This window comes from Sminthopsis crassicaudata, chromosome 3, assembly GCF_048593235.1.
Source record: "Sminthopsis crassicaudata isolate SCR6 chromosome 3, ASM4859323v1, whole genome shotgun sequence".
Taxonomy (NCBI): Eukaryota; Metazoa; Chordata; class Mammalia; order Dasyuromorphia; family Dasyuridae; genus Sminthopsis; species Sminthopsis crassicaudata.
In genome coordinates this window covers 581,806,554-581,832,763 of record NC_133619.1, presented here as the reverse complement: position 1 = coordinate 581,832,763, position 26,210 = coordinate 581,806,554, and the positions used below count along the sequence as shown (strand labels likewise).

The window sequence follows — 26,210 nt, the reverse complement described above, 5'->3', positions numbered from 1 at the left end:
TTTCATCAATTGTTAAGTATATCATCTAGCCTAAACTGGATGCCCATTGTAGAGTTTAAAAGAAATCTCTTCCAACATAAGAAGTAGAAAGTAGTGCAGCCCTCTTGAAGAACCTACCTGTTTCAGTAAACAGTTGAGTATCTTGTACAAAGTATTGTCAGTTTTTGAGTACCACCTAATGGTGTAACATCAAACTGCACTTTTAATGAGTTTCCATTGACTGGAAAATTAGCCCACTTACAGCTGTCTTTCTTTGAAGGAGAGATGAATCAAAAGATCAAAATAATTTTACTTTCCCCCAATATTGAAAGAAACATCTTATGCATTATTATTGTAGATTATTAGAATAGAGCCATTTAAACTTTGTGGTCCTAAGATTTTTTTCAAATTCAGCATAAGGGCATTTAAGAAATTTCCAATGTTCCTTTCTCTTCTTAGTCTGTAATCCTAATTGTGTGTGTGTGTTATTGTTTAGAACCCTTGTCATTGAGAGAAATGTTAACTTATGGGGACTCAAACAAATTGATCAAATCACAGTGTAAATGAATATCAAGCACAATTGCCATTTACCCTACCTCAGTTTTAGATATATACTTTTTTTTTTTTTTTCATGGAAATCACAGAGGAATTTTATTGCCAAATTTTAAAACCCCCTGATCAAAGAGAAAATTTTGCAAGAAACAAGAAAAAAACAATTCAAATATTCTGGAGCTATATATAGTTAGAATTATACACGACTTATCAGCAGTTACAGTAGAAGACTGTACCTTTAAGATCATACCTACTGACAATCAAAAGAATTTTTGGCCAAAAATATCATATGTAGCAAAATTATTTATAATTTTGAATGAGAAAAAATGGACCTTCAGCAAACTTGCAGATTTTCAGGATTTTCTGTCAACCAAACCCAAACTTTCTTTTTTTTTTTTTTTTTATTAATTTTTATAATTATAGAATTTTTTTGACAGTATATATGCATGAGTAATTTTTTAAAATAACATTATCCCTTGTATTCATTTTTCCAAATTATCCCCTCCCTCCCTCTACTCCCTCCCCTAGATGACAGGCAATCTCATACATATTAAATGTGTTATAGTATAACCTAGATTCAATATATGTGTGTAAATCCAATTTTCCTGTTGCACATTAAGTATTACCTTCCGAAGGTATAAGTAACCTGGACAGATAGACAGTAGTGCTAACAATTTACATTCACTTCCCAGTGTTCCTTCTCTGGGTGTAGTTGTTTCTGTCCATCATTGATCAGCTGGAAGTGAGTTGGATCTTCTTTATGTTGAAGATATCCACTTCCATCAGAATATGTTTAGACATATACTTACAAGGAGGAACAAAATAAAGTAGTTTGTGGGCCAATGGGGAAATTGGCAGTAAAAGTACAGTTAAAAAAAAAAATTAGAAAAATGTTGGCATAAGTGTTTATCACCTATACTGGAAAAAAAGAAAAAGATGTGAAATCACCATAGGTATAATATTTGGAGACTGAATTTATACTTGCAGAGCTGGGTTTAAATTCTGATTTTGACTGTTAATTCTTGAATAAATTACTTTGTTATTCTGTGCTTTACTTTTCTCAGATGTAAAATGAAGTAACTTCATAAGGTGATATCAAATTTCTCCTTAAGTCTTAAATCTGGCATCATACTATGATGATATAGAATCCTTCTAAGAATTATTATTATTTTAAATTTTTTTTCCCCTGAGGCTGGGGTTAAGTGACTTGCCCAGGGTCACACAGCTAGGAAGTGTTAAGTGTCTGAGACCAGATTAGAACTCAGGTCCTCCTGAACTCAAAACTGGTGCTTTATCCACTTCGCCACCTAGCTGCCCCTCCTTCTAAGAATTAAGTAAAATTAGAGTTACAGATTATCTATAATCCTTTGAGAAACAATCTACAAGGATAAATTTTTTATTACGTGAAATCTCTCCAAAGATTTTTTTAATATAAAAATTATTTTATAATGACTTGGTGCCATTTGGTTTCTCAAATATCTATTTTCTTGGTGTTTTCCCTCATCCTTGAACTTCCAGTTTTTTTCACCAGCATGTATTGACATTCTGTTTCTTATTCTACCACCTTGTTAGGGAATGCCACATTACAAGAATAATCATTGAATGAATTTTTCATATTTTGGAAAAAGATCTATAGTCTCCTTAACTAATGCAGTTCAAGATATATTTTACTCTTACAGATTTATGGTCTTTTCTCCTATTTCATTTTTAATACCTCAACAACACATTTGAAAAATTCTACTACCAAATATACTATGAGAGTTTCAAAATTAATTCTTTTTTTTTAACCATATAAGGCATACATTTTATGAGCCAGAGTCAAAAGACCAGAAAATTAATAGGATTTATATTTATGTACACTAATAAAAGTTACTTTTTATATGCTACTAGACTGAAGAATGAACAGATTATAAAAACAAAACCATAGATCTTTATTAGGCTTAATAGGTGCAATGACTATATATTCACGTGTATATTTATATATATGTGGTCATGATATTTCACAAATGACTGAGGAATAGTTCAAATTAATTTATTTAATTTGATCCAAACAGGAAATTCTTATTCTTTGAGTAGTTAGAATCCTACACTATTGTTTTAGGACCACAGATAACTCCTAAATGTTCCTTTACACTACATCATTACACTTACACTCTTTTATTTTAAAATAACAATGACAAAAATGATAAAAAGTGCTTTTGTGTTGCCAGAAAGGCAGTCTAAAATTGTTTTGGGGTTTTGTAAAGATTATTATTATTTTTTTTTTAAAGGATGTTTTGAAAGAGAAAAGCAGGGTGAACAGATGAAATCAACCATAAGCCAAAATTTAAAACCCACTTAGAAACTGGACCTGATATAGGTTTGGCTTCAAGTGTTTCCCAGAAGACAAAGAATTTCAACATCTCTTCTCTTGAGGGCTAATAGAAGAGAGCAAGCTTTGTTTTCAACCCTGTATAAAAATTCATGGCAAACACTATTTTCTGTCTTGTTCCTTCTGGGGCTCTTTGAAGAGGGGGATGTTTTATCTCATGTACGAGTTGGGTAAGCAGTTCAGAGTGATTTTGGTGGCAACCAGTACTCCAGAATCATATCAACCTTTGGATTGCTAAAATAGAAACAGGGCTTTTTGTTCATGCTTTCTGGAGTAGAAGAAGTATGGTAGAGTTTATAAAGGAGAGGTCTTAAAGCTTGAGTTGAGTATTTATTAAAGAAGTTAAAACCACAACAGGAATAATTTTATGATATAGAAGGTAGAGGTTTAATTTTAGAGAAAATAAATTAGTTATTTATAAACACCAACAAGTTTTTTTCCACACTTAAATTTGTATATTTGGATGATTCAATACTGTTTAACTTTCTCTCTCTATTTACTGCTTTCTGGCATCACCCATCTCAGATTTTCCATTTAAGAAAAGGGTTTTTTTTTTTTTAACTTAATGCCAGTCTTGTCATTGAGCAGAATCACAACTAACCCTGAAGATGAGAGAATGTAGATTTACCTAATTTAGTCTTTAAGCCAGGAACTCTGACTTTGATAGCAATCTCAAGAGGTGATTTGGGAGAGATCATCTTGAATTCCTAAAGATTTCAGAGAAAGTATACATAGAATTCTCATAATCTTTTGTTTTAGTGATGAATTATGAAATCAGAATCATAAAATAGTAGGTCTAGAAGGATCTCAGAATTCATTTGATTCAAACTCTGTGTTGTAATCTGATATGCTAAACACAAAATATATGATAAGAATTTATTCAGCCTTTACTTGAAGACTTTCAGAGATATGGGATTTGCTTCTTCATGATATAGTTCTAATTCCTAGGAAGTTCTTTTCTCACTGTTTTGCACATTTCAGTACAATCAACAAATCCCATATCTCCCTTTCAACAAATAAAAGAGAAATCGCCGTTTATTTTAATTTTGATGTTTTGAACAGAAAGCTATTCTAATTTAGATATGGTAGAACACTAAGTGGATGAAAATAAGGAACAGAAATGGGAACAATTTCTGCCTTTCTCTCTCCTCTACTCATTTGGGTTTGGCACTGTTTTAGGAATGGGGAAGATATGATTTATATCTTGCCTCATGCCAAAAAAACATGCTTCTCTGATCTTTGGTTTCCTCTAAAAGAGAAGTGAAGAATCTAATCCAGCTATTAGGGAGAATTTTTGTAGGAATAATAATGAGAAGTAACTTAAAGATTACATTGGATACAAATCATTTGGAGATTTCAATATTAGGTTAGCAAATTTGCCCTTTATTACATGAACAATAGGAAACCATTTAAGTTTTTTGAGCAGGGACATTGATTTAAGCTTCAGAAAAAAAGAACTTATTAAAACCTTTTCAAAATTTATTTTTATTTTTGTTACCTTAATTTACAAACATATTCTCCTCCCTTCCCTCCCTAAATAGCCACCTTCTTAATGAGTAAAAAAAGACAGAAAAAAATGACAATCAATTTTGATCATATGTATAATATTTCTCACACATAGTTCCACTATCTGTAAAGACAAGAAAGGGATGCATTTTTAAAATTACTTCTTTCATGTCAAATTATACCACACAGAATTCAGTTTTGTTGTTCTTAAGAAAGAACATTTTTTTGATCTCCTATCATTGTTACTTTCAATTATCTTCTAATCTGTCATTGGAAGGAATTACATTTAATTTGCATGTACTTCCAGATGAAAAACGAGACTAGATGTTACAGGGAGGAATATTTCACCTAGACATAAGAAAGAATGTACTGATCATCTGAACTGTCTAATAATTTAATGAACTTTGTCCTTAGGTGGTGAATTCTCTACTCCTGGAAATTTTAAGCAAAGGCAAAGTGACTCCTTTTCATTTAGTTTCGTGGAACTGGACAATCATACTTTCCACTCAGCTTTTAAAATTTATGAAAAGTCCATGATTTCAACTTCTAAGTTGAATTCTTCAAGAATTTTTTACTAATAACCTCGATCATCATTTGGGCTAAATTTCTTTTTGTTGAGGTTCTCCTTCCTGACTTTTAGTCTTGTTCTTCATGCTCTTCATGTTATTATTATTATTATTTATAAAAGTTGTCAGTGGCATTTAAGTCTCAGAATAGAATCAGAGAATCATAAATCTTCTTGGAAGTCATCCAAATTAAGCATAAAACCTCTCAAAAATATTCCTGAGAGAAAGACTGCTTAGTCTCTCCTTGGATTCCCCAGTTCTTCAGCATGGAAGCAGTTAGTATTCCAGCATTAATCTGGGTAAAATAAATTATAATTCACTTCATTAACATAGTAAGTACTCAGTATGTGTATGAAAATCTACTCATATACTTTCAGACATGGGACAGAAATTACTGGTTATAACTTAGCAAATTAATATCTTCTCATGGTCAACTAACAGAAGTAGAGTGTTTCATAGAAAGGTTTATACACGTATCTACTAGAATAAATATTCCTTAAGGTATGTATTAGAAAAAAATATATGACAAATTAAAAACTTCTGAGAAGTACTCTCGTAGGTGTTTACCCAGAGGCCCCCCAACTCATTTGGCATTTTAGGAGAATTTTACTCATCACATTTGAGGGGGTCCCTTTTAGGTATCATCAAGGCAAAATGATATTCAAGTAAAACTAGTAAATAATCAATCCACTCAGAATATATATAAAATCACTATATTATAATTCTCTTGAAGTGGTTTTGTTGTTGTTGTTGTTTTGTGGTTTAAAAAAATGGCCTATAGAAATTAACTATGTACTAAGTAATTTCTTGGTTATTTTAGGATATGAAATGTCAATAGTGACAGCTGACTCTTCAGCCCACTATGCCAACTATCAATAGCACTACTTTGCAACCTCTGACCTTCCTTCTGACAGGAATTCCTGGAATGAATACTGCCCAGGTCTGGATGTCTATTCCCTTTTGCTTCCTTTATGCCATTGCCCTCACTGGAAATAGCATGATTTTTGTTTGTAGTAATCCATGAGAGGAGTCTTCATGAACCCATGTACTATTTTCTCTCCATGTTGTCAGCCACTGACTTGGGTTTGTCCCTCTGCACTCTCTCCACCACACTGGGGGTTTTGTGGTTTAATGCCCGAGAGATCAGTCTTGACGCCTGCATGGCCCAGATGTTTTTCCTTCACAGTTTCACCTTCATGGAATCTGGAGTGCTGCTGGCCATGGCTTTTGACCGCTTCATTGCCATCTGTGACCCACTCAGGCATGCAAACATCCTCACCAAAACCAGAATTATCCAGATTGGCTTAGCCGTGGGCATGAGAGTAATTGCAGTCATTACACGTATGGTGTTGCTTGTCAAGAGGCTGTCATTCTGCCAAGGAAAAGTTCTTTCCCACTCCTACTGCTACCATATTGATTTCATCAAATTGTCATGTACAGATAACCGGATCAATAACATCATGGGACTGTTTGTTCTCTTTTCAACATCAGGAGTTGATTGTCCATGCATCCTTATTTCCTATGTCTTAATAATTCATTCGGTGCTGAACATTGCATCCCCTCAGGAGCGGAAAAAGGCTTCAACACATGCATTTCTCATATTAGTGCTGTGGCTATTTTCTTCATTCCTCTTATCAGTTTATCTCTAGTTCATCGGTATAGTCACAATGCCCCACCATTTGTGCACACCATGATGGCCAATATTTTCCTCCTCATCCCTCCTGTACTCAATCCCATTATCTACAGTGTGAAGACTAAACAGATACGAAGAGCTATCATCAAGGTTTCCCATAGGATGAGGACGAGGATCTAAAATGATACACTAAGAGTTGAAACTTTGAATATCTATTCCTTCAATTGATTAGTTCTTATTCTGACAGAAAGGCTAGGCATATATTCAGCAGCCTAACTGCAAAGAAAGGATATGAGTGATTAGGCCATTTTGGGTCTTCTAAAATCCATCAAGTTCTTTTTTTTTTCTACTGTATCTGATATAATCTTATTACCCTATATGCAAGACAGGGTACATTACCAAAAACATGCTGAATGGGACATGCACAAAGTTCATGCACAAGGTAGTTTAAATGTGGTTTTACATAGATTGGTGTCTGGGTTTAATTTTTTTAAAATTCATAAAATATTTGAATTTTGTTTTGTTTTGTTTTTAAAACGCCATCAAAACAGCTTGTCACAGGAACTCACTTGCACACACCTCGTACATGATGTGTAAAAATAGGAATCATCATTTATATAGTACTTTAAGTTTTGCAAAGTGCTTTACAGATATTATGGGGCAGCACAGTGCACATAGAGCATGCCTCTGGGAATCAGGAAGACTCATTCTCTTCACAATAACTCAAGAGTTAGATATTATTATTATCCTCATTTTACAGATGAAGACACTGAGGTTGACAGGCATTAAGTAATAATAGCTAATAAGTGTTTGAGAAGAGATGTTATGTGTTCTATACACTGTTCCACTTAGCAACTTATATATCTAGATATGTGTGGCAAAACTTTCTCTCCACAAGGTAATCAAAAGATATCTGATCTCTGCTTTCATTTGAGAGAATAATTGGGAAAATTTGATCATCTTAATTAATTAATTTTTTATGGGTATTATTTGGTTATCTGGATATTATATATTTTAATGAGATAGAAAATAGATTTTCAAATGATTCATATTAAACCCATTTTATTATCTGGAAATTGTTTTAATTATCAATTTCATATTAAATTGTTTTTAATTTCATATGTCAACATAGAGAAAGGTGCCCCAGCTATTCAGGGATAGCACATAGGAGCTACTCTTATAGTAGTTTAATGAATGTATTCATCAGGATCTTAAGAAGGGGTTACTAATAACAGAATAATGATTCAATGGTACTAATTTTTGCGAGTTTTTACTTAAGTTCTCTGCATTTCAGTTTCCTCATTATAGAAACTTGTTTGGGGCTATTTAATTTCTAAGGCTCCTTTCAATTCTAAATCTATGAACATATGATCCTGCTTAGCTCCAGAGGGAAGAAGTAGGATAAATGGATGGAAACAGATGACAACTCAATAGAAGGGGAAAAAAAGAAAAGTTTTTTTTAATCAATCTATATTTTTGTTTTATCATTGAAAAAAAAATTTAAGTAGAGGATGGATAGCCATTTGTCAATAGAAAATAATAATAGCAATTCCAACAATAGCTAACATTGATATAACACTTTTTGGTTTAAAAAGTGCTTTGCAGGGGCAGTGAATAAAGCAGCAGCCTTGAATTCAGGAGCACCTGAGTTCAAAAGTGAACTCAGACACTTAACACTTCCTAGCTGTGTGACCCTGACCCTGGGCAAATCACTTAACCCCAGCCTCAAGGAAAAAAAAAAAAAAAAAAAAAAAAAAAACTAAGAAAAGTGCTTTGCAAATATTATCTCACTGTATTATTATAAGGCTTCTAGAAGAAAGTACTATTATTATTTCTATTTTACAGATGAGGAAACTCAAGTTGACAGAGATAAGGGCAATTTAATTATTAAGTGTCTAAATTCAGGTTTGAACTTAGGTCTGATTTCAATTCTTTCTATTTATTCTCCCACCTCACTATCCTACTTAGTTGAGATCAATGTTTCAGTTGTAAGTTGAACTGAATATTCTCTGACTTCTCTTTAATTTTTGGTTTATATGATGCAATATAACTATCACCTTTTAAATATTGTTTTTATAAGAATAAAATTATGTATTTAAAGTACATGTAATCATTAAAGAATATAATTTTGAAAAACATTTATAAAGTAGTATTTGGAGAAACATAAAAACCTAGGAAACATATTCTTTTGTTCCTAATACTTAACATATAATAAAGCCTTCTTAATTTTCTGCCAAATTTGTCTTTTTCAATTCACCAAAATTTTTCTGCTTTTCTCAAAGGTCAGGTGATAGCCAAAGGCAGGGATACCTGTAAATAAAAAGCCTAGAGATATAACACATTATCTAAGCTGCTCTTTCTAAACATTCTCAGGCTTCATTCGATATTGTGTAAAGCATTTAAAATGAGGAGTTACCTTACTTCCTATTCTCTTTGGGGGAACTATTCCCTGAAACTCAAATTCAATAACAAAATAAATCATAGTTGTCAGCAGAAAGTAAGAAAAAGTCCTATTCCCAGGATAATCATGCCCTGGCTAGGTAAGCCAGTGGTCTCTCTATATATTTAATGTCTAAATGAAAAGTAGGCTGATTTGCCTAATTTGAGAGTGAAAGACTTTTAGAATCTGACACAATTTGGAAAGAAGAAGCTGGAGCTCTGACTGAATCATAATGGTGAGGAAAACATGGAGTTTTCATTTCAACTTGAATGGCAAAATAAATAGTATTATAGTCAAGTAGAGAGAATGTAGATATATATCTTTTTTTTATCTTTCCTGGAAAATCTTTGCCTGGAAAAATGTTTCAAACAATAAAAAATTTGTTGAATCAAATTAAAAAAGGAAAAATGCTGAGTAATGTTTCCCCCCCCCCCCAAAGAATATAAAGATTAAAATGTTTTATCAAAAAGACACAAATATATAAGAAATATGAGATGTTTATTTTTCAAATCAATGTTTCATTAATATTTAATTGCTAGAATAAACTATTTGGCTTTTTTCCTCCCACCTCCTAACTAGGAAACAAACTTGAGTTTGGTTACTTGTAAATAGTGACTCAAAATAACCATATTGTACAAAAGATAAAACAAATTTTCCCTTTGTAAGAAATGAGTTCTATCCCATAGTGAGAACATGAACATTTTTTTTTAAATAGTGAATGTGGCTTTTTAAGTTTGGGATCTAAATAAAGAATGTTATTAAGTGACTCACAATAGAAATGTAGGGAAGGGAGGAGAAAGGGGAAAAAAAAATGCTGCTATTCTCATCATACCTCCATTCAACTGAAGTTGGGGATCAGAACATTTCTATCTTTTTTTTTTTTTTTTGGTAAGGGTCACACCAGGTCACACAGCTAATGAGTGTTAAATGTCTGATGTCATATTTAAACTCAGAACATTATCTTTTTACTGCCCAAGGACGTTATCTTTCAAATTCATTATTGCACTAGTGTGTTTGGATCCTAAAAACTAACCCTAAAATAAGTCTTTATTAAAATTTCTGTTTTGTGCTTGGTTAGAGTGAAAATGTTCATTTTCCTGAAGGAAAAGAGATAATGTGAGTAGTGAGGGGAAATATATATTGGAGTTATGGGCAGGGAGTAGTTTGCAGACTGTGTTGAAGGTCAAGATCAGAAATGTAAATTTTAGTCTTATCAAAAAATACAGGTAAAAGTTCCTCTTTAGGCAGGTAGGTAAAAGTTTAATGTTGAGTCAGAGCATAGCTACATATTATACTTGCAACAACTATCAAACTATTGTAATATATTCTTAGTCTACTCTTAACTGCACAGCAGAAACAAAACATTTAAGAACCTGTAAGAAGAAGCCCACTAATCACATAGTTGCTTCAAAATTATCCATCGAAAAGGAAAATTTTCTCTCAAAAAAAGATATTTTAAAATATAAAAGATTCCATATAGACTATGGATTTCAGCATAATAAAAATGCTTCTTAGTTTAATTTGTTGCAGTTGCTTAATGATTTATTTGCTGGAAATATGTGTGAAGGCAGTATTCAAGATTTTTTTTTTATAATGATTTAAAATATAAATGCTAATTACCAAAGAATTAAGCTTGCTTTGCAAAAAATTTTTTGCAACATTTAAATAAATTAATTCAAATGTAAAAAAAAAAAAAAAAAAAAAAACACAGTATGGAAGAGGCACTAGTGACTGCTTTACATTTTCATAATTAAATTTTGATTAGTTTTACGGATCTATATGTGAATTTTGATAACTTCTATAAGTTGGGTAATAATTACTATTATCATTTCACTAAATACATAATAAACTGATTTTTAAAATCCTTAAAAATTTTAATGATATAAAATGTTTTTAAATGATGGCTTTAAAAATATATGAGACAGTTTTAAATCTTCAGTTAATATGATTAAGCCAAAGGATATTTAAAACTTTGCCTCAATAAAACAAATATATTGTAACTGCACTATAAATCAATAGTAGACTTTAGATTTATAGTTATTTGGATAATTAGATACTTAAGTACCTAGGCATTTAGGTTAGTTAATTAGATGCCTAGGTTCTTAAATAAGTAGTTAGGCAGTTGGACTTTGAGTTAATTAGAAACTTTCATTCTTTTTAAAAATATTTTTTAAATTTTAAAAATTTATTTTATCATCACTTTATTTTCAAAACATATACATGGATAATTTTTCAATATTAACCCTTGCAAAATCTTGTGTTCCAATTTCCCTCCCTTTCTCTCACCCTCTCAAGATGACAAGTAATCCAATGTATGTTAAACATGGTAAAAATATATGTAAATCCAAGATAAGCATACATATTTATCTTGCTGCACAAAAAAAATCTGATCAAAAAGGAAAAAATGAGAAGGAAAATACAATTCAAGCAAACAACAAGAGAAGTGAAAATGCTATGTTGTGATCCACCCTTAGTTCCAACAGTCAAAGAGAGTTCCCTCTCTCTGGGTGTAGTTAGTGCTGTCTTCACAAGATCATCTGAACTGGTCTGTATCATTTCATTGTTGAGAAAAATCACATCCAGCAGAACTGATTATCATATAATCTTGCTGTAGCCATGTATAGTGATTTCCTGGTTCTGCTCATTTCACTTAGCATCAGTTCATGATTGTTTCTTATAGAACAATAATAGTCTATAACATTCATATACCGCAACTTATTCAGCCATTTTCCAATTGATGGGCATCCACTCAGTTTCCAGTTTCTTGCCACTACAAAAAGGGGTGCTACAAACATTTCTGCACATGTGGGTCCCTTTTCCTTTTTTAAGATCTCTTTGGGATATAAGCCCACTGGAAACATTGCTGGTTCAAAGGGTATTCACAGTTTGATAGCCCTTTGGGTATAATTCCAAATTGCTCTCTAGAATGGTTGGATCAATTCACAACACCAACAATGTATTAGTGTCCCAGTTTTCCTACATTCCCTCCAACATTCATCATTATCTTTTTCTGTCATTTTAGCCAATCTGAAAGGTGATACTTTCATTCTTAATTTCATACTTAGTGCTCAAGTAATTAGGAAACACTTGGCATTTAAATAATAAATTAATTAGGCCCTTAGTAACACAAGAATTAAACATAAAGAAGTAAGCACAAGTTTATTTTTTAAAAAATTTTTTTATTAATTTTATAATTATAACTTTTTTTTGATAGTACATATGCATAAGTAATTTTTTACAACATTATCCCTTGTAACCCCTTCTGTTCCAAATTTTCCCCTCCTTCCCTCCATCCCCTCCCCTAGATGGCAGGCATTCCCATACATATTAAATATATTATAGTATATCCTAGATACAATATATATGTGCAGAACTGAATTTTGTTGTTGTTGTTGTAAGCAAAAGTTTAAAAGTGCTTAACTACATAGGAATTTTATTAAATTACTTAGCTGTTTCATATAAGAGTTTAGATAACTATAGTTTGAACCAGCCAAGACTGGATTAATCCTGTTTCAGCTAGTTCAAACCAAATTCAAAGTTGTCTAAACAGTTCAAACTGGTTCACTCTGAATGAAATTGTTAAAAATAATCTGATTTTGTTTATTCTAGTTCAAACCAGATTAATTTAGGTTCAATTTGGTCTAACTTGGACTAATCCAATGCAAAATGGCCTAAGTAGTTAAATAAAAGGTATTAAATTTCTTAGATAATTGAGTGTTTAATAAGGTGGGCATATACTTAAGTACCTTAATCATTAAGTATATATTAAGAGCCCAGCTGATGAAGAGTTAGGCACTTAAGTGATTTGTTAATTAGGTATTTAAATACTTAGAAACTAAGGGCAGCTAGGTGGCCCACTGGATAGGGCACCAGCCTTGAATTCAGGAGCACCCGAGTTCTTCAAATCTGGTCTCAGACACTTAACACTTCCTAGCTGTGTGAGCCTGGGCAAGTCACTCAACCCCAGCCTCAGGGGAAAAAAAAATACTTAGAAACTCAAATAATCAGGTCATTAAGTGGTTACTTACTTAGGTGCTTAATTATGTATTTAGGATTTAATTTAAGCACTAAATCATTAAGCATACTCAGTTCTAACACTGCACATTGCTGGACTCACTTTGGAACTGCTTAAACTCTAAAGTGATACCATTCTAAAAGTTTATTTTATTTTATTTTTTTGGGGGGGGTTGTTTTTTAAAATAAGCAATATTATAAATCCTTTATCTGTGCCTGTAACTGAAATTCTCAGAATCAGTGAATGTCAGAGTTTGGAGTAAACTTAGAGGTAATGAAATATGAGATAGAATAAATCTCTCTAAAGAACCCAGGACAAGCAACAATCTAGCTCTTGCTTGAAGAGCTATCATATTAATCCTTGTCAACATTGATTTAAGGCTTTCATGTTTACAAAGCACTTTGAATTTATCATTTTATTTGATTTATATTACATTCCTGGGAGGAAGAAACTAATATTTTCAACATATTTTACATATAAAAAAACTTAAGATCAGATAGGTTAAGTGACTTTCTCAGAGTCAAATAGGAAAGAAGGAAACAAGCAATTCTTTGCCACAAAGGGTTTTGGCAATCTAGTAAATGACTACATGGCACCTACCATGAGCTAAGTGAAACATATTACAAATATTAACAACCCTGGAAAGTAGGTGCTTTTCTAAAGTATTCCCAAATTCTATTGAAGAAAATGAAATTAGTGACTTGTCACCCAAATAAAAATTCTTGAGACTAGATTTAACTCCAGTCTTTCTTTCTTCAGGTCCAGAGATCTCTCCACTTTACCACCTCAACAAGACTTAAGATCTGTTCTTTCTAATTTTAGAGCAGCACTTTATCCATAAAGCCAACTCAATTCCTCATAAGAAAAAACACAACTTTAGCTTTCAAGGAAATTTGTTTCAACACTAGTTAGTTAATAATTTAACACTTTTTAATCTTTTTCTGTGTCATCAAATCTTTTGGTGGTCTGGTAAACCCGTGGACCCCTTCTTAGAATAATGTTTTTAAATATTTAAAATGCTGATTATTACAAAGGAAAACAATTATAATGAAATATGGTTATCAAAATATTTTTAAGAAAATAAATTAATGGAGAACCCCATGTTTAAAGCCTCTGAATTAACTGCTAAAAAATTCTTCCTTTATTTGACCTCTGTCACTTCCACTCACTGCTATGATTATGGGTTCTCAATCAGTGAACTTGACCTTCCTGTGCAGAGATAGGAATACAAGTATAAGAGTAGAAGACTGATACCAAGCAGGAGCAAATCTAATACTTCCATATACCAGTCCTCCAAATATTTTCTTTTGGCAGGAAAAAAACCAATGGATTTGATGTGGATTGAGGTCCCTTTAAGATTTCTTTCTGATTCCCAACCCTCCTCTCCCCCTCCCCCCCCCCCCACCATGGCTGAAGAAGCTAGGACCTTTGATTCACAAATCTTAGTAAAAAGCATTCTTTTGAATTCCAATGATATCCAGGCTTTCCCAGCCCCTACCTGATCTGAGCTAACTTGGGCTGTCCCAGCTCCTACTCTAATCTGCTCAGGTTTCCCCAACCCCCACAAACAGTTCCTTATCTAAAAACCCATTGAATTCTATTCAATTCTAACCCTGGTTGACACCAACCAGGAGCCAACATGGGACTCCACCCACCTTCAAGACCAAAAGTTCCCATTATAAAAAGGTAAACCCTGGAGCCCACTTTTTGCAGGAGCCCCAAACATAGCATATGCTGACTATGTCTGCTTGGCACCTGCCCTGGCCCTGGCGTTTTTCTACCTTTACCATTATTTCCAAATCTCTACAATAAACCTTTTTATCAATCTAGGTTTTTGGGACTGTAAATTCCTTTACAGGGGACTCTGTGCTATCACTAGACTGCATTTAACTATGTATCCTTGCGCTAAATCCAAAAGAGGTTGCAGGAAAGCTCTATCTGACTCCTTGTATCCCGAACCTGCCATTAGACCTCTATTAATCCTAATTTCATTCAGGCATTCCTTACCTAATTCTCATCAGATTCAGATTCAAAAGACTTGGATTTCCTTCCAACCCTCTATAATCCTGTTTCCTCCTTTGCAAAAATACAATAGTGAATTAGATAACTTTTAATAACATATTCATCTTTAAATCTTCTGATTCATCTCAGGAAAAGCACACACACACACACACACACACACACACACACACACACACACACACCCTCCCCTCCACAATTCAGGCAGAGAATTCCCTGTTCCCAGGCTATAAATCATGACTCCAGTGGTACTGCTTCTCAAAAAGCTGTCATTTTGTCACTTAAAGGTTCTTTCTCACTCTTATTGCTACCATGTGAATGTAATCAAGCTGTCATGCAATGACAACAGGATCAACAGCATCATGGGACTTTTTGCCATCTTTTTAACAACAGTTATTGACTGCCCTTGTATTCTTATATCTTATGTCATGACCATCATGAACAATAAAGGGAAATACCATGTGACAAGTACTACAGCACTCAGATAAGTGATGTAAAAAATCAATCAATAATTATTTATTAAGAACCATTAAGTGTCAGGTACTTTGTTCTGGGAATTCAAATAATAAAAATACATACTATGCGCTAAAGGAATTTATGTTCTAACAGAAGAGATAATATGCAATATACAAGTATATGTAGAATAACTCCTGATCCTGATCCCAGTACTCTAGCCACTGAACCAGCTAGTTACCCCAGTAAAAATAAATATGAGGTAGCTAAATAAAAGACATGCAGATAATCAGTAGTTACAAGGGATCAGAAAATGCTTTGTGTAGGAAGTATTACTTGAACTAAGTCATACAGGAAGAGAGAGAGATTTTGAGGGACATGTGAAGAGCAAGAAGAGTCCTGTCTTGGAGGATGGGTGGCATTAAATCATAGAGATAGAAGATGTAGTGTTATGTCCAATGCCAATTTAGCTACAAACAGAGATGCCAATTTAGCTAGATTTAATAATTCAGGATGACATTCTATCAAAAAAAAACATTTCTTAAACATCTGCTATGTGCCAGCACTGTACTTAGTACTGAAAAAAAGGCATAAAAAATTCCTGTCCCTTAGAAGGCCATAATTTAATAATCTATGTGAGCCTGAAAAGAAAGGTTGAGGTTGTATTGTAAAAGATTTTATTTTTTAAGTTTTTATATATTTTTACTCTGATGAAAATTCCATATTATATTTATATATAAACAATCATTCATAAAGCATTTTCTTCCTTCTTTTTGCCAGCACCAACCCATGATTTGCTTCATTCTGTGTTCTTGTCTTCCTTTTACTGCTTTCCTATTGTCTCTTTCTTTTCAAACAGAACATACTTGTATGTTTGTGCTTTGGTTCATTTTTCTTTGCAAAGTCAAGGGAATCATAAAACATGTCAAAGTCTGAGAATATTTTCTCAGTGGGCACAAGGGTCCTAGCATCTGAATGAGCTATCTAGGTCCATCTGCAAAGGCCTTAGCTGAAGGAAGCTGTTATATTGGGTATCTTGGTGGGGGGCTGGGACAGCCAGAGCAGATCAGGGCAGGTGAGATGGCTGGGCAGCCTGAGATGGTCAAACCAGGTGGAGGGTTGGGATGGATCTAGAGAAGTGTAGTTGTAGTGACTTACCTAGTGTCACATAGCAAGAAGGGTTTGAGTAAGGATTTGAACTTAGGTTTTCCTGATTGTAAAGCCAGAACCATCCCCCTCCTCTCCTCACACACACAGACATAGACACACACACACACACACACACAGACACACACACACACACACACACACACACACACACACACACACACACACACACCCTATATGCCTATGTCAGAATGTATGAGAAGTAAAATCAGTATGGAAATCTATTTTGAAAAAAGGTTGTGGGAGAGCTTTAAGTTATAATTTGTCCTAGGGACAATAGGTAGCTACTGAAATTTCTTGAAGAGAGGAATGAATTAAGAGAAATTTAAGGGGAAATCATTACTGTTCATCATTACAGGATCTGAGCTTTCTAACTGAACGTAAAGTTGTCAGATCAGCATGCCATCTTGGAGTAACATCACTTCTTCTACCTTCCTCCTGACGGGTATTCCAGGGCTTGAAGTTTTTCACATCTGGATCTCTATCCCTTACTCTTGCCTCTGTATTGTGGCCCTCTTAGTGAATGCTATGATCATGTATATAGTGATGACTGAGCAAAGTCTCTATGAGCTACTTTCTCTCTATGCTGTCAGCCACTGATCTGGGTATCACAATTTCTTCCTTGCCTACTATAATTGGGGTTTTTTTTGGTTCAATGCCAGGAAGATCAGTCTTGATGGCTGCATTGTACAAATGTTCTTCCTCCATGGCTTCACACTTATGGAATCCTCTGTGCTTCTGGCCATGGCCTTTGACTGCTTTGTTGCCATATGCAAACCTCTGAGATATGCTACCATTTTAACCAACTCCAGAATTGTGAAAGCTGGGCTAGGGATTTTTGTGAGGATGCTATTCAATCTGATGCCCCTCCTTTTGCTCCTCAAGAGATTGTCATTCTGTGGTACCAATATTCTCTTACATTCCTACTGTTTCCACCCAGATATAATTAAACAGTCATGTACAAGCACCAAGATCAACAGCATTGTTGGACTCCTTGCTCTCATCATGACCTCAGGCATAGACATTTCATGCATCATTCTCTCCTATGTACTAATTATCAAGTCCATCCTCAACATTGCTTCTCCTGATGAGTGGTACAAGGCCTTCAGTACCTGCATTTCCCACATAGGAGCATTTGCTATCTTCTATATCCCTTGGATCATTCTGGCTCTTATGCACAGATTTGACTATAATTTCCCTCCATACATTCACGTGCTATTGTCAAATCTCCATTTCCTCTTTCCTCCTGTACTTAATCCAATCATCTACAGTGTGAAAACTAAGCAGATCTACAGGGTTATTCTCAAAATTTTCCAAATAAATGGTTCAAGGCTGTAACCATTCTGGGGGTATATGAAATGGAGTGACCACTATGGAGATGTGAACTCTCCATCTACCTGTTGTCAAGGAGGTTGGTATAATAGAAAGAGAGTCAGAGATCTTAAATTCAAATTCTGCGTCTGTCATGTGTTTTATATGATATTTTAAATGGATCACTATATCTGGATTTCAATTTCCTTAGCTATAAAATGAAGAGAATAGATTAGATGATCACTAAATTCCTTTCTACTTCTAAATATACAATCCATTAATTTGCACCACTTAGTCTCCAGGATCCTTTAGTTGTTTCGCCATTTGCCATAATCCCTAAATGGTTTCTCTGCATTAAATCCTATACTTATTTTCTATCTTGATATTCCTGTTTATTTGTTGGGCTGCCAAATTCTCTTTTATTCAGGAGTCTCACTCTTCCCTATTAATCCTATTCTTCCTGCTGTTTTATCATATTCATATTGAATGGAAAGAGCTAGAAAATTTTTCTATAATTAAACTGAAAAGTATTCCCTCCTTAGTTTTGACTCTCCAAACAAACAGCTTGTGGGTACAATGGCAGAACTAATTGCCACACTTCAAGTCATTTCATCCCCCACCACTACTGATAAGAGAAGATGTCAGTCCTCTATTACTGTTAGTGTCAGATCACTGAGGATTTATCCATCTTTTAAAATAAAATTGAGACTACAAAGCAAGAAATGCTCAGCTTAGAAATTATTTGGAGTAAATAATTTATTTGTTTTTCCTCAGTGAAGACTTTCCTAGACATTTTATCAGGTGGACAGAAAGGTTCCTTTCCAAATCCAATTACCAAAAGGATTCCAATATATATTCAGCAAACATCCAAATATGTATCCTCATTCTGACTTCACTCTTTCTATATTATGTACCTTATCTCTTATGTTTATAGCCTGAAGATTATCTATTATATTTTCCTTTCCCTTATCACTGATATGAGATACCATCAAATACAACCAATCAAAATTACCAATACCAGTTTTGAACCTCTCACATTTACCTTATTCTATTTTATTTTTTTTACTTTAATTGGAGCACCCTTTACTTGATCTGCCATAATAGACTTTTTTTCTCCTTTTTTATATTCCCAGGTAATATTGCTCCTTTGCTCAAGAATCTTTCAGTTTTTCCTGCTGCTTAATACAGAAAACTCAAATTCTTCTTGACTATCTAACAGTGCCCTGTTTTTAGTCTTTATCTCCTATCTCTTGCCTCTACATTTTTACACCAGCCAAATCAGACAGTTCCCTGAATCCCACTCAGGAGTTATATTTTCACAGTTCTATATTATTTTTACCCATATTTTTTTCCTATTCAAGAAGTATATTCTCATTCTCTCTTCATGTATTGAATTCCTAACTTCTTTTATCTGACTGGATTGTTATGTTCAAAGTGCTTTGTAATCCACTAAATGTTAAACAAATACATTATTATCATAACTGCAGCCATACTTCAAAGATCAACTCAAATGGTTTCTCTTTTCAGGAAAATTCACTTATGCTTACTTATGCTTCCAATCAGTAGTACATTTATAGAATTTTTTGGAAGAGTGAGTAGAATAACTAGGAGTATGATGAATCCCATTTAAACCAGTTTGAAAGAAGTGACTATTAAATTTTAATGCTATGTAAGGAAGAATGATATTGAAATACTTTAGAAATCTGATCAAGGAAAAGATAGATTATAACTCCATGGGACTAATGATTAAGAACACTAGCTAATTTTGAATGGAGAGGCAATGGTTGAAAACTGAAGAAAAGACATATATTTTCAGACATGGTCTCAACTCAGAAGAGGCCTCCTCATTAGCATTGAGGAAGGACTCTGACTCTTTAGCATACTTGATCTTACAACAACAGAGGGGCAGTGATGCTCCTAAAAGTTCCAGAGCAGAAAAAGGAGCTTGTGGTCAAACCCCTAGAAGGATCTCTGAAAACAGTTGCACAAAAATTCTTGAAGCTTGAGAAAGTATAACTTCCACTGTGAAAACAGAGCCTTATTTTAACAAAGAGTTATAAGTTGAGTAATAGGATAGGGAAATGATCAGACAACAGAAAAAGTTTCTGATTATAGAAAGTTACGATGTGACAAGGAAGATCAAAGCACACACTCAAAAGAGGATGATAAAGTCAAAGCTCTTATATCCAAAGCCTCCAAGAAAAATTAAAATTGGTTTCAGACTACCAAAGAGTTCAAAAAGGATTTTAAAAATTAACTAAGAGAAAGAGGAAAAATTAAGAAAGGAACTGAGAGTGGTACAAAAAGAAATAAAAAAAGCCAATGAGAAAAAGAATGTTTTAAAAATCAAAATTGACCAAATGATAAAGGAGTTATAAAATCTCATGAAGGAAAATAATTCTTTAGAAATTAGAATTGAGCAAATAGAAGCTATTTGCTTTATGGGAAATGAAGATACAAAAAAGCAAAACCAAAAAGTAAAAAGAAAAAAAAAGGGAAATATCTTATTGGAAAAACAATTGTCCTGGAAAGGAGGGATAATTTATTTATTTATTTTAATTATATATATATATATATTTTTATAATATTATCCCTTGTATTCATTTTTCCAAATTACCCCCCCTCCCTCTATTCCCTCCCCCAGATGACAGGCAATCCCATACATTTTACATGTGTTACAATATAGTCTAGGTACAATACATGTGTGTGAATATCATTTTCTTGTTGCACAATAAACATTAGAATCCGAAGGTACATGCAACCTGGGCAGACAGATATTAGTGCTAACAATTTACATTCACTTCCCAGTGTTTCTTCTCTGGGTGTAGCTACCTCTGTCCATCATTGATCAACTGGAAGTGAGTTGGATCTTCTTTATGTTGAAGATTTCCACCTCCATCAGAATACATCCTCATACAGTATTGTTGTTGAAGTGTACAGTGATCTTCTGGTTCTGCTCATTTCACTCAGCATCAGTTGATTTAAGTCTCTCCAGGCCTCTCTGTATTCCTCCTGCTGGTCATTTCTTACAGAGCAATAATATTCCATAACCTTCATATACCACAATTTACCCAACCATTCTTCAACTGATGGACATCCATTCATCTTCCAGTTTCTAGCTACAACAAAAAGAGCTGCCACAAACATTTTGGCACATATATGTCTCTTTCCGCTCTTTAGTATTTCTTTGGGATATAATCCCAGTAGTAGCGCTGCTGGGTCAAAGGGTATGCACAGTTTGATAACTTTTTGGGCATAATTCCAGATTGCTCTCCAGAATGGCTGGATTCTTTCGCAACTCCACCAGCAATGTATTAGTGTCCCAATTTCCCCACAATTCCTCCAACATTCATCATTATTTGTTCCTGTCATCTTAGCCAATCTGACAGGTGTGTAGTGGTATCTCAGAGTGGTCTTAATTTGCATTTCTCTGATCAGTAGTGATTTGGAACACTCTTTCATGTGAGTGGATATAGTTTCAATTTCTTCCTCTGAGAATTGTCTGTTCATATCCTTTGACCATTTATCAATTGGAGAATGGTTCGGTTTCTTATAAATTATGGTCAGTTCTCTATATATTTTGGAAATGAGACCTTTGTCAGAACCTTTGTTTTTAAAAATATTTTCCCAATTTGTTACTTCCCTTCTAATCTTGTTTGCATTAGTATTATTTGTACAGAAACTTTTTAGTTTGATGTAATCAAAATCTTCTATTTTGTGATCAATAATGATCTCTAGTTCTCCTCTGGTCATAAATTCCTTCCTCCTCCACAAGTCTGAGAGGTAGATTATCCTCTGTTCCTCTAATCTATTTATTATCTCCCAAGGAGGGATAATTTAAAAAAATTATTTGTTTATCTGAAAGCAATGATCAAAAAAAGAGCTTGGACATCATCTTTCAAAAAATTATTAAGTATTGGTCCAACTATTCTAAAAAGCAATTTGGAGCTATGCTCAAAGGAACATCAGACTGTGCAAACCATTTGATCTAGTAGTGTCTCTAATAAGTATGTATCTCAAAGAGATCATAAAAAAAGGAAAAGGAGCAACATTTGCTACAATGTTTATAGCAGCCTTTTTTGGAGAGGAAAATAGCTGGAAATTGAGTTTTATTAACTAGGGAATGGCTGAATAAGTTACAATGTAGGAAGATAATGGAATATTATTTGTTCTATAAGAACTAGTAAGGAGACTGATTCAGAAAAAGCCTGGAAAAACTTACATAAACTGATACTAAGTGAAATGAGTAGAACCTAGGGAATATTGTACACAGCAACAAGATTATGTGATGATCAATTGTGATGGACTTGGCTCTTTTAAACAATGAGGTGATTCAAGGCAATTCCAATAGACTTGTGATGGAAAGAGACATCCATATCTAGAGAGAGAACTATGGACACTGAATATGGATTAAAGCATAGTATTTTCATCTTATTTTTTGATTGTTTGCTTTTTTATTTCTTTAACATTTTGATCTGATTTTTCTTGTGCTGTGTGATGAATATGAAAATATTTTTAGAAGAATTGCACATGTTTAATTTATATTATATTGCTTATGGTCTATGAGAGGGGGTAAAGGGGAAGGAGAAAAAGTTGGACCACAAGATTTTGCAAAGGTGAATGTTGAAAACTATATTTGAATGTATTTGGTAAAATAAAAAGCTATTAAAAATGAGGAAATTTTTAAAAAAATATAAAAAAATTATCAAGAAAAATTGTCCTGATGTTTTAGAACCAGAGTGTAAAACAGAAATGGGAAGAATCCACCAATTACCTCTTGAAAGAGATCTCAAAATGAAAACTTCCAGGAATATTACAGCCAAATTCTGGAACTCCCAGATCAAGGAGAAAATATTGCAAACATCCAGAAAAAAACAATTCAAGAATTAACAGAGCCACAGTTAGCATAATACAAGATTTAGCAACTTCTACATTAAAGTATTGGAGAGCTTACAGTATGATATTCTGGAGAGCAATGGAGCTAGAATTATAACCAAGAATCACCTACCCAGCAAAATAGAGTATAATTACTCGGGAGAAGAGTTGGGCATTCAATGAAATTGAGGATTTTCAAGCATTCATGATACAAAGAGCAGAAATGAATAAGAAATTTGATTTTCAAATACAGGACTTAGGAGGAGTATAAAGAGGTAATTAGGACAGTGATATCATAAGGGATTTAATAAGGTTTATCTGTTCATATTCCTACATGGAAAAATAATACTTATAACTCATTGGAGTTTTCTCATTAATATGACAATTAAAAGGAGTATATATAGTCAGAGGGCACAGATATAAGGTGAATATGAAGAGATAATATCTTAAAAATAGTAAAATTAAGTGTACTGGGAGAAAGGGAAAAGGAGAAGTATAATGATACAAACTATCTGTCATAAAAAGAGGCAAGAAAGAGCTTTTATAGTGGAAGGAAAGAGGGCAAGAGGAAGAATGAGTGAACCTTACTTTCAACAGAATTGATTCAGATAGTAAATTACATATGTGGGTAAAGAAATATATCTTACCTTACAGTGGTCTAAGGGGAGGAAAAATATTAGCTGCTATCATTCTTATTATAATCAATATCATCACCACCACTGCCGTCATCATCAACCACGTCATCATCATCATCATCTCATGTTGATCTCTGACAGCTTTTGTAAGACTGATGGGTCTACAAGTTCTATGGAGTAAGCACCTTTCAACCCCAGCCATATTTTAAAACTTCCTCAAACAGAAAAGATAAATATAAGCCTTATCTTCCTCCTTTTGAAAAGCACTTAAGAAAAATATATAGTTTTATCACTTCCAATAAATTGGTCATTCATGATACACAAATATTATAATATTATGAGTTTATGACATGTTTATGTGAGTAAATTGTGTGAATAAGTCATCTGAGGTTCTCTATCAATAACTGAGTCTTTTCTGCATCACAATTTTGCCTTTTTTGGATTTATTTCCACATTTTCTCCCTATCTCCCCAGTCCCCTTATTGAGAAGTCAAGTAATTTGATACGTTATACATATGTAGCCATGCAAAACATATTGTAAAAGAAAACATAGGCCAAAATAAAAGTCCAGGAAAAATAAAGTTTAAAAATGCATGATTTTATCTGTATTCAGATTTCATTAGTTCTTTGTCTGGGAATGGATAACATTTTTCATTATAAGTTCTTCAGAATTGTCTTGGATGTTTTGCTGAAAATAGTGATTAGCCCTTTTTAGGACTGCTGAGCCTTCAGTGTTTACCTGTCACTCAACTCTCATCCCTGGTTACAAGAAGCAGTAATATATATATAGTAGTCACAACCATCTTGACAGAGGGTGCTATAAACTAGGTTGAGAGTAACCAACAAACCTCAAATTTATTGTTGAGTTAGAAGGATTTATACTTGCATGTGAAGATGTCCCCTGGCAGAATTGAAAGATGAGAATAATAATGTTCTAATGTCCATGAAGGTGTCTGAAGCAGGTACTTAATGCTTAGAGATTAATCACACATTATAGATACCAAGGTCATCCTCTGCATTCCACACATCATCTGTCATCTTGACTTTTGTCTTGCCACTGGACTATGATGACTATGGAAGAGAGGGTGAGGCTAAAGACTGTGCAACTTTGCTTCATTCAAATCCAATTTATGCTCAAATCAATATCACTCTGTGATGTTACTGATAGTCTTTAAAAATGAAAATCAACAACCACAATGATACTTAATAATACTTAATTTTCTATTATAAGGTGATTGCTCCTAATCCACTTACGTGTTTAAGCTGGACAATGGACATGTATAGTCTCATACAAATTGCATTTCTTCTAATGAAAGGTCACAGGCTCAAGCATAACATTTATTACATTTATTTTGATGTCTTCTCATTTCATTGTTTTATAGGTATTTCACTTGGAATGAAGAATTTTTTTCCTTTCTTAATAGTATTTTATTTCTCCAAATACACATATAGATTTTTAAACATTCATTTTGTAAGATTTTGTATTCTAAATTTTTCTCCTTCTCTCTCTTACCTTCCTCTTTTCAAAGACAGCAAACAATCTGATATAGGTTAAAGAGTTGCAAACCTTTTAAGCATATTTCCAAGGAAGATTTTGAATAATGATCTGTAAAAGTTCAGTTCCTCCTTGATATCCCCTAACTGCTTTTATTTTTTAAAATCTTCCTTTTATCTACAACTATCATCTCTAAAGTTTACTATCTGTGTGACCTTGACTACAAAAGGCATGAATTATCACTGTTAGGTACTGAGTTTTAGAACATTGCCTGTATGCTTCCCACGCTTTGAATAAGCTGGTGATGGGATCTGTTCCAAAACTTCAGATATGCTTATTAGATCCAATGACCCTTTCTCAATTCTCATTCTTTTTTATCTCTCTTTAGCTTTTGGCAGTAATGATCACTTTCTTCTTAATACTTCTCTCGGGTTTCAGGACACCATTGTCTTTTGTTCTTTTATTCCAACTATTCCATCTCTATCTCCTTTGTGGAATTCTTATCCAAATGTGCCAACCAAGCATTAGTGTCCAATAGAACTCAGTTCTGGGTCCTTTTTTCTCTTCTCCCTTTATTACTGCATTTGATTAATTCATTAGTTCCCATGAATTTGTTTAAAAAAACATTGGTCCATAGGTTTCTACTTGTTTCTCACCTCCAGCATCATTCACGTTGAACTGAAGAACAACATAAATTAGTCCTAAATTTGCCATTAACTTATCATGGGAGTTAGTTCCTGTCTCAAGGCTTCAGTTTATTTTCTACATAAACTAAAGTTTTCATTAGATGATTTCTAAGATTTCTTCCATATCTGATATGATATGTACTAGCATTCTTTGAATTATGATCTAAGAATATCAATTTGAGGCACGAAGGATAATATTGTATAATGGGTCTCTATGCTATCAGTTAGGTAATAAACATTTATCAAGTGTTTACCATGTGTCAGTTAAGCACTATGCTTGGCTTTGGGGATAAAAATAGTAAAAGACACTCCCTACTCTAAAGGAGCTCACATTCTAGTGGGAGAGACAATAGGTAAACTACACATATATGTGTATGTATTTGTATATACATATGCACACACCCACATATATATCATATTGTGCATATCTATATTTCATGTCACATGTGTTTCTGATGCGATTTCATACTTATCACACATGTACAATAAGTTAGAGATTATCAATGA

At 33.4% G+C, this 26,210-nt stretch overlaps 2 protein-coding genes across 2 annotated transcripts; both read left to right on the top strand.

Moving 5' to 3' along the window:
- The first annotated feature begins 5,836 nt into the window (after nucleotides 1-5,836).
- LOC141559861 (olfactory receptor 51F2-like) lies at nucleotides 5,837-6,787 on the top strand. Its single transcript, XM_074297519.1, is given in 3 exon segments — nucleotides 5,837-5,977; nucleotides 5,979-6,549; nucleotides 6,552-6,787. Coding segments are annotated over 3 exon segments (948 nt in total).
- Nucleotides 6,788-14,701: 7,914 nt separating this feature from the next.
- On the top strand, nucleotides 14,702-18,039 carry LOC141562449 (olfactory receptor OR51C1-like). The gene is given in 4 exon segments (XM_074302484.1): nucleotides 14,702-14,748; nucleotides 17,088-17,270; nucleotides 17,272-17,344; nucleotides 17,347-18,039. Coding segments are annotated over 4 exon segments (996 nt in total).
- Nucleotides 18,040-26,210: the final 8,171 nt, after the last annotated feature.